This window comes from Simochromis diagramma, unplaced genomic scaffold (assembly GCF_900408965.1).
Source record: "Simochromis diagramma unplaced genomic scaffold, fSimDia1.1 OVJJ01000061.1, whole genome shotgun sequence".
Lineage (NCBI taxonomy): Eukaryota > Metazoa > Chordata > Actinopteri > Cichliformes > Cichlidae > Simochromis > Simochromis diagramma.
Window position 1 is genome coordinate 2,241,049 of NW_024386945.1, and position 17,470 is coordinate 2,258,518.

General features: G+C 38.0%; 1 protein-coding gene across 1 annotated transcript; it reads right to left on the reverse strand.

Moving 5' to 3' along the window:
- Positions 1 to 61: 61 nt before the first annotated feature.
- Positions 62 to 17,457, reverse strand: ints11 (integrator complex subunit 11). Its single transcript, XM_040038029.1, has 17 exons — positions 17,339 to 17,457; positions 16,996 to 17,093; positions 15,154 to 15,227; positions 14,829 to 15,057; positions 14,616 to 14,714; positions 14,500 to 14,534; positions 11,989 to 12,127; positions 11,816 to 11,880; positions 11,218 to 11,407; positions 11,046 to 11,129; positions 10,869 to 10,958; positions 8,226 to 8,388; positions 8,030 to 8,140; positions 6,178 to 6,239; positions 5,747 to 5,889; positions 5,471 to 5,600; positions 62 to 373 (listed from the first exon to the last, which is right to left on the reverse strand). Exons 1-17 carry the CDS (start codon positions 17,364 to 17,366, stop codon positions 308 to 310), a joined length of 1,806 nt encoding a protein of 601 aa, XP_039893963.1. The 5' UTR covers positions 17,367 to 17,457; the 3' UTR covers positions 62 to 307.
- Between the last annotated feature and the right edge of the window lie 13 nt (positions 17,458 to 17,470).

Consider the following 17,470-nt stretch of genomic DNA (forward strand, 5'->3'; position numbering starts at 1 on the left):
TAAATAAGACTCTATATAAGCGTCATTATCACTGGACATGTAACTGGAGGACTGCAAAGACTTTTCTATAAAAGTGTTTATTTGTGCATCAAAATAAAGGGATAAAACAGAATTCAAATGGTCTTTTTTTTCCTCAAAATGAGTCAATAATACGAAAAAAGCCTCTGTGTGTTACATGTAAATAAAGGCAGCAGCTCTTTTGTTGAAGTTTACATGTAGACATTTCAGTTTCTCTGCACTTGCATGGAGATTTTAACTAAAAATGAGCTTCTTCTAGTGTGAATGTCCTTTGAGGCTAAAAGTTGCTTCAGCAGATTCCAGATGGAAGACCCTTTTTCAGCAGGGATGAGAGGAAGCTCCCCAGGTCCTCATCCTGACGAAAGATAAGAAAACAAACCAAACATTTTAGGGAAATAAGAAAGTTAGCATCATGTTTGTGCTTGGCACAAATTAGATTTAAGGAAGTAGCTCAGGGGTTTCCAAACTTTTAACCTCATCGGGGTTTTCCAGCCTCATATAGGGCCTGGCTATACATGAAAGTATAATTGGTCTGCGTACAGTTAAGCACAAATAGCCTGAAATACAGGGAATGCACATACTTCTATCAGGTAACACGATGCTTTGCAAATCAATAAATAAAAGCCCCAAATATTTGAAATACAATTATCATGATTTTCTTTTGAAGAAGGCCAAAACCTCCTTCACAGATGGAAACCTTACTTATTGGTCCTTAACATTAGAGAATAACACCTGCCACAGATTAAAAAAAAAGATGAAAATAGCAATTAAAAACATAAATTGTTTCTTACTCTGGTCCATCTTATTATGACTAACTCGTGCTAAGCTCCACTGATAAATTACAGTGAATTTGCTCTGTAGCTAATGATTCTTGTTTGTTAACAATTAATCTTCAATTATATTTTATAATAATTAGATTGTTAATTAGACCAAATGAAAAGAAAAATGCTCATCAAAATGTCCTAAACGCCAGAGTTGTTCAGTTTTAATAGACATTACAGGCTGAAAAGAAAACCATGACATTTGAGAAGCTGAAACAAAAACATGGTAAAACATATTATTTTACAAACTATTTAATATATTTACCATTCAAATGATCTAGTATATGTGTATTTATCCTTTAAACGTCTTAATTTTAGTCAACCTCTGAAGCACACCTCATTGGATTTCATTTCATGGATTAGTAACAACATTCCTACAATCAACTTCGACAAGACCACATTTTAAAAAACACTCCAAAGGGAATCTAACCAATAATTTGCATTTTGGATCTTACATTAATACACTGTCGACATATCTTCCACTTGTTTTTTAGAGGGTGGTATCTTCATAGGAATTATTTGGCTTCAAACCTCCCCTGCACGGTTTGATACTTCATCTTTACTGTGTTTTCATAGAATGTGCAAATAAGTAAAATTAAACATAAAATAATATTAAAACAGTAATTTTATAATAATTTTACTGTTAGTCACTCAGGCTTTATTTATATAACACTTTTAAAATAAAATGCAATTTAGAGCACTTCACAAGCAACTGATTCATCGTCTATAACTAAGTAAGCGGAGGTTACCACTACAACTCACCCGGTTGAGTTGGTAACCCATTATATATTATATATTATATATTATATATATTATATATACACATTATATACTGAAGACTAGAACCCTTACTGCAGATACCTGGAATTGAGTCTACATGTCTTATGTGCCATTTCTCTTCCATTTGTCTACCTTTTTCTCCGGTTTTGTCCTGTCCTGTCAAAATGAAGGCTAAAATTCCCCAAATCCCCCCCCTCCAAGACCTCCTGCACATGATCTTTTGCAATTCATAAATAACATTAATTGTTCAGCGCAAGTCTTATTACACCCATACTTTTCCTGTCATCAAAAGGATCCTTCAGCCTTCTTCCTTGAGGTTCTCTAAAGTTCTCAATTACACCTCAACCACTAATCAAAGAGATTCGATATGTTAAGTCATCAAAAACTGTAAAAATAAAAACTTTCTTAGTTGAACCTGTGCAACACCACTTGAAGTTGCAAGACATAAAAGATGTAAGAAAGAGGCATAAAATGCACAGTAGAATATTTTGTTTTTTTTACCCGCTGCTGTTTGCACGGAACGCACAAAACCACAGAAACCTCTTTTCTTCTTTCCACTGTGACGGAGTTTAACAGGCTGGTTTCCCCACCTTCTACTTTCCCCTTATTCTCACTTTCAAAGCCCCTACTCTCATACTGTCCACCTACGCGACTGTTTTCACTCCCCCTGGCTGAACTGCTCACCATCAGGCCTGTGTAGGCACATCTTAACAGAAGAACTGTCATCTCCTGAGCACTGCGGTCCCAATTTTACTTGAGTCCATCACTGATAAGGATCTAGGACAGTAAACCATGATATTTACATCAACCTTTATCAATCTTCTTGCACTCATTGCGGTCACAATGGATCCCTCTCTGCGAAGGTGGTTGTTGTTTCACGTGCCAAAATAAATCACATCTTGCAAATACAGTTGGCCTCGTTCTTGATATGAGCTGTCGGACTGCACTGTAACTCTTTGAATATTTCTGCTGCATGCATTAGTGTGACCCAGCTTTAATTCCCTTGTACACATTTAAAAAAATATTTACAAAATTCACAGTTCACCAACTTGAAAAACTGGAAAAATCCAGATAAAGTTACTAGAATTTAAAATTCCTTAGGAGCTGTACAAGACTATTGGAAAAAAAAAAAGCAGGAAATAAATTATACCAGAAGCAAAGAAAACGTCCATCACAGAGATCTGAGTGACTTCAGATCAGGAAGCTTAATGCCAGATTTAGACCAGATCCTTTAGGTGTGTTTTGGTGGTATTTCATAGCGAACCGTTAGCCTCCACAGCCCCACACATACAAACTAACACACACACACATGGTGTTCGACAACAACTAAATCCAACCTTGACTTGCTTCTAATTTTATCAGATGAAATCCAAACACACACTTTTAGTTCTACCACATCACATTTGTTGGAATAAACTTGTGTAAACTTCCCCGAGTGCAGTGAGTCACCAGTTCTATTTAACAGGAAGAGTAAAGTTTAATATCAAACACCTCCGAAACTACTGAGTCTTTAACACTTGCAAAGGTTAACATTTGAGACCAATCTCATCCAAAAACCCTGAGTGTGACATTTACGTGCTCACTCTTTGGACCAGAAGACATCGTGATTTAGAAATAACTTGTAAACACATTTGTTTTGCATCTCCCTTTCTTTTTCTAGCAGCCTTTCTACTTATTGTTTTATTTTAATTTATTTATTTTCTCTAAATGATTTTTATTTCTTTCAAAGAAAAAAATAAATAAAGCGAGTTTACATTAACGTTTAAGAGGAAACTGGAAACTCACAGGTTGAGGATGAAGTTAATGTACAGTCATGATTCATTTAAGAAGAAGGTGCAAAAAGGCATGACCGGAAAAACTCTATTCAACTGCAGCATCAAGAACAGAAATATGACATTTATATTTGTTTTTTGTATTAATTTCAGTGAAGGTACTTTCCATGGCACGACACCCCACCAGAGGTGCAGAAAGGAAACCTTGTTGCCACTTTCCACTGCACTTTGTGACACTTACTTTTGCTTTTCTTTTGGATAGGGCGACTATATTATGTACTGAGCTACAGAAAGCTATCAGTCTAATCATCTTTAGCTGATTTTAGTCTGTGTTAGGTTTGTTTATTGGTAAATTACTACATGTTAATGGAAAAAAAGAAATTATAAACAAGGTTACAACTATATATAATGTTACCCACAACGAGAATATTTACAGGTCAGAGCAGGTCATCCAAGCCTTTATGTCTTCAAGATCTGCTGTTGTTTAATCTGTAGTTTAAAGTTTGGAGTTGGCAGAAGTAAAATTGTAAATATTTATTATGCTTGAGTTCTGCACATCTAATTCTGTAAGACAATAAGAAGACCGGAATTACCAAAACTTTACAACTACGTCTAATTCACAGAGCTGGAGGATGCTCAAGTTGTTTTTCAAATATCACACGCAACTTCTTTCATTTCCTTAAAATGTGTGTCAGTGCAGCGATGATTTTAGCCACCATTAAGACCACATTTATATTTGTTAACCTATAAAGAAATAGACCTTAACACTAGAACTCTCGGGGACTGTCATTTTTACCCCATCCTGCAACTACAGAAGTAGAAAGAAGTTATTTCGTGAAGAAGTTGGTAATTTCTATCTAGTTTTTGTAATTAGAAGTAATATATTTAAGACTATGTTTTAGGGGTTTTACTAATGATTTTGATTATTTCACTACAGACTGCAAAGTTACACTGACCAACCTTGTGTTGTTGATGGATTATCTCAGATGTTCCCCGGACTGAAGTCTGGTCCATTTTCAGCATCTTTTTCCTGCCATTTTCTGCTCATCGGGAATCTCACATGAACTTTTATTGAGGGGGGAAAAAAATCCCCCAGCCTCACTATGCTAATGTGTTTATATATCCTAACCAAAGCTCTGTAGCTAGCCACCTGGTAGCACACCATTATATATTAGTGTCTTCATTTAAGTCCAAAGTGATACCAGAGCTGTGCGTTTTAGTTTTTTAGAAATCCCTCAGTCAGAACATTGCGTATCATCTCGCCTTGAGGCGACTTTTGTTGTGATTTGGCGCTATATAAATAAAATTGAATTGAATTGAATTGAATAGATTGAAACAATCGAGCTAACACCCTGCCAACTTCTAACTCTGTTACTTTGTAAATCCTCTTTTTCATGGATGCCTGGATGATAACTTTGTTGTAACACCTGGAAGAGCAGCCGCTCTGATCATTTTACTGAAGATTAAAGAATCTGGACCGTTTTTAACTCTCAGTGATGCCACAGTGTTTGTTTGAATCTGGGAACTGAAGAAGAGTTTGGACCCAGAAACAGCTAATGACGTCAGACTTAAGAGGTGGATTAGCTAAGACAGCTGGATAAAGGAAAGATTTTTTAAGTAAAGGCTCAATTATAACCTGTTAATAAAGATCAAGCGATCATATATAATCTTCCGACATATTAAGTCAGTATAACTTTTTTAATTGCAATATGAGCCCCTATTTGGACCTCTTTAAAATGTTTAGTACCTCCTCTCAATTTTTAAGTCCAAAAAAAATGGCATAAAATCTCCTGTACACTATATACATTATATCTCATGTTACATGTCTATCTTCTGTTTTCCAGCATCCTGTTGTTCCTTCACAGAATTTCATTGGAAAATTATTTCATATCTCAAAACAGTGATTCAATAACTAGATGATATGGGGAACTACCAGGCTTCGACTGCATAGGCAGTCCTCTAATGTATCTTTTTACCACCCCACTGTATGTCTATCAGTTCTCTATCTTGTTGCTGTTCAGAGCATTTAAAAGAATAAATAATAACAAAACGCTCGAAAAATAATGTCCATGTTTTCACCTGGTAACTCCAGGAAAGCAGCAGGACTTTGGTGTTGGAGTCTTCGGCAGAGGAGGAGACTTTGATGACGATAGACTCCACGATGACTGTGCCATCGGGGAGGTGCTGGATGGTGTAGCCTTTTAACACACTGAAGCAAAGAAAAGCAAAATGATCTAATTTGATAATTATACTGAGAGAAACTGAAATCAAGCAGACATTAGAACAAGCAGATAATAAGGCCGACACATTCGCATTAATCATTAGCTAGCGGCAGATTAGTGACCTCACTCTCACCTCTTAAGGTGCGTGTAGATTCTGTGGAGCGTGTCGGCGTCGCTGTGCGGATCCTGGAGCTGCACGTGGCAGGTGAACCGTAACTGATGCTCATTGAGGCCCAGCTCCTTCAGGGCCTGCTCTGATGATACCAGCTTCAGACTCTGTGTGTAGTGAAAGCCACAAGGGGGTAATTATCATTATACGGTAAATAATAATTGAGCAACTGCACGCCACAAATGAAAGGGATACAGCTGCCAGTTTATTAGGTACACAGATCTAAAGTTAAACCACACAACGTGATGCAACGTTACTGAAATATATCAAAGCAAGTTCTAAAATAACTAGACACAAAATTGAGTCCTCTTAAACGTAGATCTTGATCTTCATGTATATTTTGGCGTTTCAAAAAAATTAGAATCTAAAAACATGTTATAAACCATGAAGCTTACGTTTTCCTTCATGATGAGCGTTCCGTGCATGGTGCGAGGTTTTTTGGGATCAGGCAGCGGCCCTACAGCACAGCAAATAAGATACATCATTGTATAAACTGCTACTTGTGGTCAAAATGAACAAAACAGCGAACAACGATACAAGTCCTGCAACAAAGGCTGTCAGTAGGGTGAAGTTCAAGAAAAGTGAGCAAACCTATATTAACCTCTTTGAACTAGAGAGGTGGTCTGCTGAGGAAGTTTCATAGGTTAGTGAGGTAAACTGAGGGTAAAGAGTGTCACAAAGGTAGTTTTAACATAGATCACCATGGTAACTTATGCTGAACATGTAGAGTGGTCTGGAGAAGGTTACGTTCAGCGTTTCAGTTAGAAACTGTCTGGAAGCGCCACATGAATTCACAAGTTTAATGATTTCCTGCCAGCATTCTGCCTCTTCATTATTCTTTTATTTGAGGTTCCAGGGCTGACTTTTTCTACTTTATGTTTTTTATTGTCCGTCACCCATTCCTCTGACACATGTCTGACAGATGCAGGCGGAGCTCAATCTGTCAATTCTGTGTAGAATTAGAGCAAAACGGTGCATCAAAGGCCCCTTTTCCATGTGATCTTTTGTGCAGAAAGCCTGGGTTAACACAAAAGGTTGATAGTCAGTGTTGCAACTGGGGATTCAGGTATCATCAAGCCAGCAAACACAAAGAAAGCCTGGTTACGTTGAACTTGATTTATAGTACACCTCTCTGGAGGCCAGGCACTATTGCTTATAAAACCAGTGCCATTTTGAAAGGTTTACCAAGGAGGGTGCTTTCACTGAAGAGGCACCTTCTATAACTAAAATGAATGTGGGATTTGTTTGACTTCCTTTATAGTGAATCAAATTGTGTTAAATTGTAGTTTAATATAAAGAATGTTTCTAGCATTTAATGTATTTATTTTTTTTTACTGATGAAGTAAAATTGTTAATATTTGCTTCAGTTGAGCAGTAACCTCACTCTGTATTAGTGGTAAGATGAGTTATCGTAATAGAAAATCCTCCCGAGTGTCCACAGAGCTAACTGTGGACACTCGGGAGGATTTTGTATTTTTGTATTAGGTTGTTCATTTTGGCCTCACAGTTTGAAGTGGTTACTCACAACACTTATTTTTATTCCAGGTGGACATTAGAAAGAACAGCCTAAGGCTTATGGGGCAAATAATTCAACATCTAATTGGAATTAGATGTTGAATCTTTTAATATGACAAGTTGTTTTCAAATCTCATGAGCTACAACAAACAGATTGGCCACCATTAATCCCACATTTCACATTTTAGAAAATGAGTACAATGACCATCTGTTTCTTTTTTAATATGTACAGACATACTTTTAGTTTTTGTGCATTTATATATTTTACTCTTGCAGAAGTACTCATATTTTTTTGGGTATAATGTTTTAATGAATGACCATTTATGGCTCGTAAGTCTTTTACCTCGTTATCACGGTACACTTCTGATCAGGAACTGAAGATTTACACTTACTAACTCCAAAAGAGAAAATGCACTAAAGTCTAAAATACCAGGAACTGGGACAAAATTCAGCAGTTCTTGGAAATCTTAAAAACTAGGTGACAGTTATACAGTCATAAAGCTGCTGCTGTTGTAATGTCCCCACTTACATGAGCACTCATCCTCTGAATGTCACATAAATGACATTTGCCATTACCACAGCTAATGTGGGTCACAATTCTGAATGGAGGTGGCACAAAAGGTGAACAACTGTCTTCTGCCAACCAATCTCAGGACAAATAAAGCTAAATCTGAAGTGAAACTAAGTAGGCACATTGCACCTAAACCATTATTACCACAGAAAACAAGTTACCTCCAAGAGCCATCTCCCTCTTCAGTAGGTTTAGTGAGATATCAACGGGAACGCTAGGGTTTGTGGTCACAGTCGTTGTCTCTCCATTAGCGGGCATGTAACAGTCGATACCTGTCATTAAAAGAAGGGAAGCATTAAATGTGAGCATGTTTAACTGATTTTAAGCTTTACTGATGAGCGGACGGTCTGCACTCACTGAACTCCTGCTCGATCTTCCCCTTTAGGAACTCCATTTTTACCGCCTCTCCGTGCACGAGCAGCATGTTGCGAGGCTCTGCCATGCGAATGAGCTGCATGATTCCTTTGGCGTCTGCATGTGCACTGAACGACATGTACTCAACCTGCAGCTTCACATCCAACTGTAAGAATCACAGAGAGATTTAGAGGCAATGGAGAGTGTTGGCTATGCTGATCAGAGACCTTACAGGATATTAAAGAAGACATTATTGCCTTCAGGTGGTGCAACTAAGCTTAGTTTAAAAAGTAGGGCTAGTTTCACAAAAATATTTAAAAGAGGTCTAACCCAACAGAACAATCTTTCTAATGCAACTTAGTTTCTTAGGCTAATCTAACTTAGCTTACTAAAGAATGGCTCATTTAACCTAAAAAAGACACATTTTACTTCCATGTTAACTTTAGGAATGGTAATAATGAGTGACATTTATCTATAAGCAACAGTCAATAACAAAACAACAAAAACAAAACTTTTGTGGAAAATGTTATAGGTGTATCGTCCTTGTAACAGTGGAATTCTTCTAAATGATTGACAGTTTCTGCAAAGATAAACAGATAATCAGTAAGATACTGTCACCTCGGCAATCATTTTTTTCACCTTTAAAAAATAAAATCTTATTTATGACTATGCAGTTTTCTGTAATGGATGAATTTAGGTATCTATCTGAAGTCTGACTATTTTGTTAAACTAAACTACAGTCAGTCAAGGTCTGCTGTTGTAAAACCAGATACATGACACATTACCAAAAAACTTATTGATAATAACCATAACAATTAAAAACTAAAAATATATCACATTATTGTTGTTTTTTGGTATCGTTTTCTAAAGGTCGAACGTTGCTCTCATACTAGAGTAAATTATTTTCCAAGAAAAGCGACAAAACACACATTATTAAAAAAATTGCCATTAAAGAACAAAAAAAAACCCCCAAAAACAAAACCCCGTCATTAACAGGAAATATTTTGTCTCCTAATAACTGTGTAATGATGTGACAGGGCTCATATGTAACACAGCAGGCTTCATCAGTCTATTAAAGTGATGGTGATCTGTTACTCAGGTCAAGGTCACTTAAAAGTTTATGTGGTTTAAACCTTAGAGCTCAGTACATATACTATGCACATGATAGTGCTGTGCCATATAATATTCTCTGCAATAATACCAGGATAAACCTTTATGTGATATAAAAGTGTCATATTGTTAAGCGTTTACATTATCTGAGAAAATCTCACAGATGTCTGACATCTGTATCAGCCCCGTGTCCACTTCCAAGGACAATTTAGTAAAAAGGGAGCTACTTCAGCGATCTTTAACAAAGCACAGGGGTTTGTGGAATACGTAAGGAAAGTCTTCCTGCCAAAAGCGAAAACAACAAACTTCTTTCACCCAAATAAACGTTATAAAAGCTACCGTGGATTTTATGAAGGAACACGAGGAGGAGATGCTAGCAGGTGGTGATGAACAGCACCGAAGTAAACAAATGACTCAGCCAAGCAAGAACAAACAGTGGATGGAAATTACTGATGCGGTTACATGGAGCCTCGATCCAAAAAAACATCGACCCAAGTTACGACACCCAGGGTAAAAAATAATTTTCAATTTCAGTTTTATTATGTTGCCATGTTACACTTTTCCACTGAAAACACTACTACTGCTTTGTGCTTTCATTTGACTTACGGCGTGTCTGTCTATATACTGCTGCACCACTCTATAATGCTGCTGCTGGCACCTTGTGGCAATATCTTCACACTTTGAATCAGGTAGTCTATCATCAGTGACAGGCGCTAAATGGAAAAGGAGGATGGAAAATGCCCTTCATTTTTTATTTATTTAAATACTGCCACCTGCAAGCTGCACTCAAACAAATGTTTTTCTCTTTGAAAGTGGTATTGCATATTTCCTTCAAATATTGCGATACACTTTTGAGGCTATATCGCCCAACCCTAAGATACGGCACAGACAAACATGAGCGTGGCCCAGTAAAACTGTCTTTTCATGCTACTGTTGAAGGTTTTGTGAGAAAAACAACTGAAATGAAAGACAGATGTGCAGACAACAGCATTAGCCACTACACTCACATGTAGTGCGAAGTGGTCAGAAAATATAATCGTGTGCATGCTTGAAAGGGACCATAACGAGCTTCAGATGTTTTTTCCCCCCAACATACATATATATATATTTATCAATAGGCCAGAAAGAACAGGTACATGTAGAAGCCTTTTTGTGTAAGGTAAAACTGACCAATTGCCTTAAATATATGCAGACTAGCGGTGGTTATGTTTACAGCTACTGGCCAGAGGCCCATTTTGAGCCTTTAGTGGTTCTGTTAGACAGAGACAAGATAGCAAGTCCGGTTTTTAATCTTTAAGCTAAACTAACATCTTCCCAGCTGTAAATGACTATTTAAGTGGTAATACTTGCTCATCTAAACTCTCCTCAATATAATGGAAAATTTGGAATCACTCATTTTAAGATCTTTGCTACAACCGAGTTCACAGAAAAATGAGACTGGATGGAACGACTGAGGAGGATGTGAATAAACGATGTGACTTTATCTGCTCACCCCCTAATTTTTTTTCCATCTTGAGAATATAAAGTAAGTCTTACCGTTGCTCTGCCTTCCATCTCCAGTTTCCTTTGCCCATTTAGGATTTTGTGACCGATTGTTCCCTGTACACAGTAGCCAGGCATGATAACCTAAAAAAAAGCAACACAAAAGCACACCTTTTAGGTTTTAAGTGTTACAGATTTCAAAAACGCTGTCCACTTCCTTACAATACTCACCATGTTCTTCTCATTGCCAGCCCATTTCTTGAATATCTGCAAAGACTGACCTGCATGCAGCATACCCGGTGTTGCAAACACCACCTGAAAGTGTCCACATTATTTTACTTCACTGCACTTTGACCTCTTCAGTGAGAAACTTCGCATACTTTTGATGTACAATGGGACTCACCATAGGACCGGGATTATCGGCGTAGGAGCGATCAAAAGCCTTGATGTGCTTAAATTCAAACATGTTTCTCTGTACAAAGGTTTTTCGAATCTTCTGATTGGTCCACGTTATGAAAAGCTTGTAGTAATGATTGGCTTTCTCTGTCAGTCCAGTGGAGAAGTAGATTGGGGCCTTCAGGTTCATTCTCTCCCTGTGTGGTGAGGGGGGGCAATTAGAGGGTCTGTCCAAAGAGCCAGTGAAGAAGTTAATGTGCCACATTTATTCTATCAAGCTTAATAAACTGAATACAGCTACTTTAGGGAGCTGTCCAGACAAATATCAGCCCTTTTTGTATTGTAATCATGTGCAATTAATCTACACTGAAAGGACTTTTTATTTAATTGGAATGTCAACAATTATGTGCTAGAAAAATTGCCTTTATCTGATATCATTCAGCCAGAGAACAGACCGCGATTACCTTCACGCATCACTGTCTTTGCTCTCTTCTTTCTAGCTTTCACAGAGACTTCCTCCCTTTTTAATAGAACCCATACAGCAAACAGAGATAAAAGGCACACTTGCTAATGCTTCTGAAGAGTCTTTTAAAACAGATCTGTACCAAAATGTTTCCAGCAGGATGCAGAGTTCTTGTGCTCGACCGAGGGCGAAAACTGGAATAAGAACCTGGAAGGTTGGGAAGAAAAAAAAGATCTTAGAAAATATATAATACTAAGATGAAGAAAACCCGACTACTCGCAAAAAATGCAATATTCAATAAACTTTAACCGTTACCTTTCCTCCTCTTTCTATGCTTTCATGAACTTTCTTCAGAAAGTCCCGCTCTCTGCACCTCTTTGAGTCACGGATGGTGGTGGCGTATGTAGACTCAGAGATGAGGATGTCTGGGCGACACTTATCGATCCACGCGGCACTGTGAATTTACAACACCAGCATTATGAAACTGTCACAGTCAAAAGCTTGGAAAAACCTAAGAATTAAAAGATGTTTTAATTATAATTTTCTATTTTTTTAATTGGGGAATAAAACTAAAGACATCAAAACAAATAAATGAACAAATGTGGATTTATACAGTCGGCGCTAGAGGTTTAAACAAAGTGTGTATTTAATGTATGTGTAGAAAAAGTTAAGGAAATGGACTTAAAAATTCTCTCTAATGGCCAGCTATACAACCCAGACATTCAATGTCCAGGAAAACTGTCTTTTCTTGTTACTGCTGAATGTCTTGTAAGCTAACCAACTGAAACAAAAAGCGAGACATGCAGACAACAACATCACCCACTCATCTATGCTATTATCTTGTGGTTAGATGATGTAATCATATGCATGTCTAATAGCGACGTTGGTGCTTTCCTCCCTTATATATGTAGTTATTAGGCCACAAAGATACATGCACAGTTGTTTTTTAGGTGAAGGTAACAGACATTTGAATCATTTTGAGCTTTTTTGTAGTGCTGCTTATGCTAAACTAAGACCTTCCTGGCTCCAGGTTGATATTTAAGGAGTAGTGATTTGGTCATTTAAACATCCTTGAAGACAGTGGAAAGTCTGGAGCTACATCTTTCATAATCTATGCAACCCAATCCTAAAGATTACATTGCTTTATACCCCTTTTGACTACAGCGGGGCTTACACTTTACAAAATAAACAAGCTGTACTCAGTAAGACTTTAAGCTAACATAGAAAGGTCATAGATCAAGTGAGCAGTAAGTATGTGTGACTGGAATACATTGGTACAGATATATGCCCTTTAGTGCTGAGTAACAGACTAAAATAGTAAACTTTCGTTGACCAAAACTGAAGCATAAACATCTTGGACAGTCTGTCCCAAACAGGAAGCCATAATATTTCAAGTTCAATCAAAATGCCGTGGCAGCCGTGCCATTTTTAAATATGTCACCAACAGTGTCCCTCACTCGCCTGTAACTAAAATCTGACATTGGGACCCATTTGACCGAAGTCATGATTCTGACTCAGCTAATGCCTATTTCTTGTATTTCTTAGTCCAGGCAGTACTTCTCTTCTAATTAGTCTCCCTCAGTAGTATATACACAGCGTCCTCCCTGCAGCTTATGTGGAGATCTGTCGCTGACTGAACTTTGGGAAGCATTGATGTGCCTTCTGATCTGAGCTGCTGTTAATTGGTGAAGTCTGAGCCCCTAATGAACATTTTCTGCAGCAGAGGTGACTCTTAAGTCTGTCTCTCCTAAGGCAGTCCTCACAAGAAACCGTTTCATCTGGGTGTTTGATGTTTAAAAGTTGTTTATATTTTCTGGTCTCACTCACCTTCATGTCTTAAATACTTAAAAGTGACTTTCTGTTCACTTTACTTGTTTGATTAAGGGTTGCTTTTAATACCTGCAGCGGTCAAATAGGGCTATTTACCCACTCACCCCTCTGTTGGGGATCCCTTTCCATGAATGACTGCATCAATGCAGCATACTGTGCGAGTGATCAGCTTGTGGCACTTAAGCTCATCTGCATGAATAAGGTATTTCTCAGCTTCCTTTCTCAAGTCATGTAAGTTGGCTGGCCAATCAAGGACAGTAATGTCATGATTAGCAAACCTTTTAGTAGTAGTTTTGGCACTGTGGTCAGTTGCTAAGTCCTGCTGCAAAAGGAAATCTGCTTCTCCGTAAAGCTTATCAGCAGATGGAATAATACATTTACCCTTTAAATAAGCTCAGTCAGATCCCAGCTTTGATTTTTTTTGAACACTGTTTAGAACAAACAGACCGGCCTCTATTGAATATTGAAATTTATTACTGAAAACCTCCCCATATATTTGAATAGTTTAGTACAATTCTAACACGTTCTTTAATAGTTTTTATGTTTTCAGTTGCTGTGTTGACCCCTAAAAGGGTGTAGTCAAAAGAAGAAAAGGATTCAAGCTTAAAAAAGAAACAGAATTAATAAAATAAAGCCATGGGATTCCAAAATTACAGCTTATTTTTCAACTTCTGATCATTTTTTTGATCCAGAAGTTATTTTATTTCGCATCGCTTGTAAAAAAAAGGAATTTAACGGATGTACAAGCCGTTAATGGAGGGTCAACCTCAACAAGCAAATTGTCAGAAGAATAAAATTACTGAATGAAAGCAAGAAAGAAATACTGCATCTTAGGCTTTTCCGCAGATCAGAGTTAAGATTTTAGGAACGACTCAAAGTAAGGTTTTCAAGAAATTCAAAATGGGCACTGGCAGTCTTAAATTTGTAAATGTATGATCTATTTTTTAAAGAGTTAAATAACTAAAAGAAAAACCTCAAACAAGTAGGTTCACTTACCCTAAATGCCTGTCCGGTGTCATGTTATAGTCACCCTAAAATAAAAAGAAATTATTCTCAGATTGCACTTGATAAATTCACCTACTGTGACAGAGCGCACACTTGTTTACACTCACAGTGTAGACCACAGACTCTGATCCCACTTTGATGTGAACCATAGCAGCTCCCAGGACATGGCCTGCATAGTACGCCTTGATCTCCAGCTCATCATCCACCTGCCACCAGCACAAAACAGCTTGAATTGCCATCAAAAGAGAAGAAGCAGCTGGTGCAGAAGCAACTATTAGACAAGTGTGCGTGTGTGGTCAAAAATGATGTCAGCACTGCACCTGGACAGTCTGGTGCAGGTTCAAAGGAATCACTTTCTTCATGCAGTCCTTGATCATCTGCGAAGTGAAGAAGTTGGTTTCTCCCTTTTTGTCAACGGTGATCTTCCGGAAATCTTCCAGTAAAATGGGGCAAATGGCTTTGGTGGGATGGGTCATGTAGATGGGTCCATCATAGCCCACCATCTCACTCATGTAGGGCAGAGCACCACAGTGGTCCAAGTGGAAATGGCTGAAAAACGTAGAAAGGTGTACTATGTTCCACACATGGTTGAGATTATTAAAAAAAAGGTGCAATATGAAGAACATAACAAATAAGACAACAAACCTGATGATCACACAGTCCAGGAAATCTGTCAGACGCCCGTTCTGTGTTATATAAGAAAAGTCTGGGAAACGTCTCTGCAATGATAAAACAATCTGTTATAGGACTGTTACTAAATGGAAATCATCTTCTTTCAAAGGTAGAAAACAGTGCATTTAAAAAGGAGAGTCTCTTTTTTAGAAGGACTGTTTCATAATAGCTGTGTTTTAAAATTCAGAATGTACAGAAATAGCAGCAGTTTGCACAGAGAAGCCCAGCCCACCTCTGCCAGCTTTGTCACACCTTTACTGCCAATGTAAGCGTTGAATAACAGAGTCCCACGTCACCCAGTGTCTGGGTATTGTGAACTGTCATTTAGTGCGCAGACACAAACGATAGTCACTGTGCGTTCCCTGACTCAAAGCTGCAAGGAAGCAACCCTCTCATCCATTGGGGAAAACCTCAACGTACAGGTAGGGAACACAAGCTGTCTGCTCTCACCTACTGTAGGGCAACTCAAGAGGTTCCATTGCCTGAGCTACTCGCTGAGGTGAGTCCAACTATATCAAGTTTGAATCTCTCATCCTCACTAACCAACTCAGGCTCCTTCTCCACCCAAAAAGTGATGTTCCATATACCACAAGCTAGTTTTGGAAACCAGGGATCGTCAGACCTCAGACCACCGTCTGATCCACCAACCCCCTATGGCCCCACTTTGTCCTTTTATTGCAATAAATTTGATGGTAAGGACTAAAGACAGTCCAAGACAGTAACAACTGTGTTATACTGCTAACACATCATCGGTTCTTCGAAAACATCCCGCTGACAGCAGGCTAACACAAAAAAATGAAGAACCCAAAGTTATGTTCAAGCTGAGTGAATGCAGACGCAGGCCCAGCAGGTAGAGCCTGATCTTCAACATGTAACGAAAGCATTGATGAGCAGTCAGACTCTTCTCTCTATCTTCTTAAGTAGAATCACTGTGGTGACCCCCTTTAAGCCTCTTTGGGCTGATTTTCAATTTTACTTTGTTTTATTGTTGATTTTAAATAAGAAATATCATTAGTGTCCTCATTAGGATACGTATTTGTGTCAGTGTGTGGGACTGTAGTCTCAGGTTTATATTAAATGATAATTATGTGACACTGTATTTCAGGTCAAGTTACACAGGAATGTGAAAGTGATGTTAGTAGTAGCAGGGTAATGAATTAAGTTCTTCAATGAGTAATTTAGAAATATACTGCATTCATTTTACAAAAAGTAAACAGTAATGTGTACCACATTACTTTTCTGAGTAACAACTCCAAAACTGCATATAGATATCTGCTGGCTCCCCAAAAGCCCCAAAACATTTGCCAAAACCTGTATAGCACACATCAGCAAAATAGATGGGTTGGAAATTGCACTTCAGCCCTCAATGTGGTAAAGGAAAACTATATATGTTAACAACAAAAAAACAAACAAAAACCAAACACTCCAACATGTCCAAACCATCTCAGCCTTAGCTCTTCAAATCACTTAACATGAAATGTCTCTCAAATGTACTAATTTCTAATCCTAATGAAAATCTTAACTTCTTCAGACCTGCCTCCTGTCTTTTTGTCAGCAGATCTCACTACAGTCTTGTAAACCTTCCCAGTGTAAAACAGCCTAGTTGGTGTTAACTTTTGCTGTCATATTTGAAACACTTCTGTTTCACTTTAGAGTCTTTTATTTTCCCCAAGTCTCATGTAGGGTTTTGATTTGGGATTCTTGTCAGTATGCTATGTGCAGGGTGCTTATAACTACCAATAAGATAAAGGAAACCAATAAGGGTAAAAAAAAAAAAAAAAGCTTTTGCTATAACAAATGCATTATGTCACTCACATCATCGTTGTAGCCCATGTGCATCCCACAGTCCAGCATTATGTTTTTGCCTCCGATGGAGACGAGGATGCAGCTCCTGCCCACATCCTGTCCAGCACCTTGGAAAGGCAGGCCAGAAGATAAAAGTTCAGAATTACACTCCTTTAGTAATGGTAGTAAACACACAAGTGCGCAGCGGTAGGATTTAAAGGCTAAGTAGCATCACCAAATACAAACAAATCCCGAAGTGGTTTTTTTTTCATAGCAAGGCAAATACTTAAATAGATCTTAAAAGTTTTCCAGCTCATGTACAATAAGAATGTTGACGGAACTGAGGCGCTAGCTAGCTAGCCTCTGTACTCACCGAGTGGCGTTACTTTTATTTCAGGCATGCTTTTTCATTGGGCAGCCTTTTTTTTATATACACAGGTAAATGACACCAAGGTGACCTAAACGTCCAGGCTCTGTCAGCTGAATAACTTCTGAATTATATAGG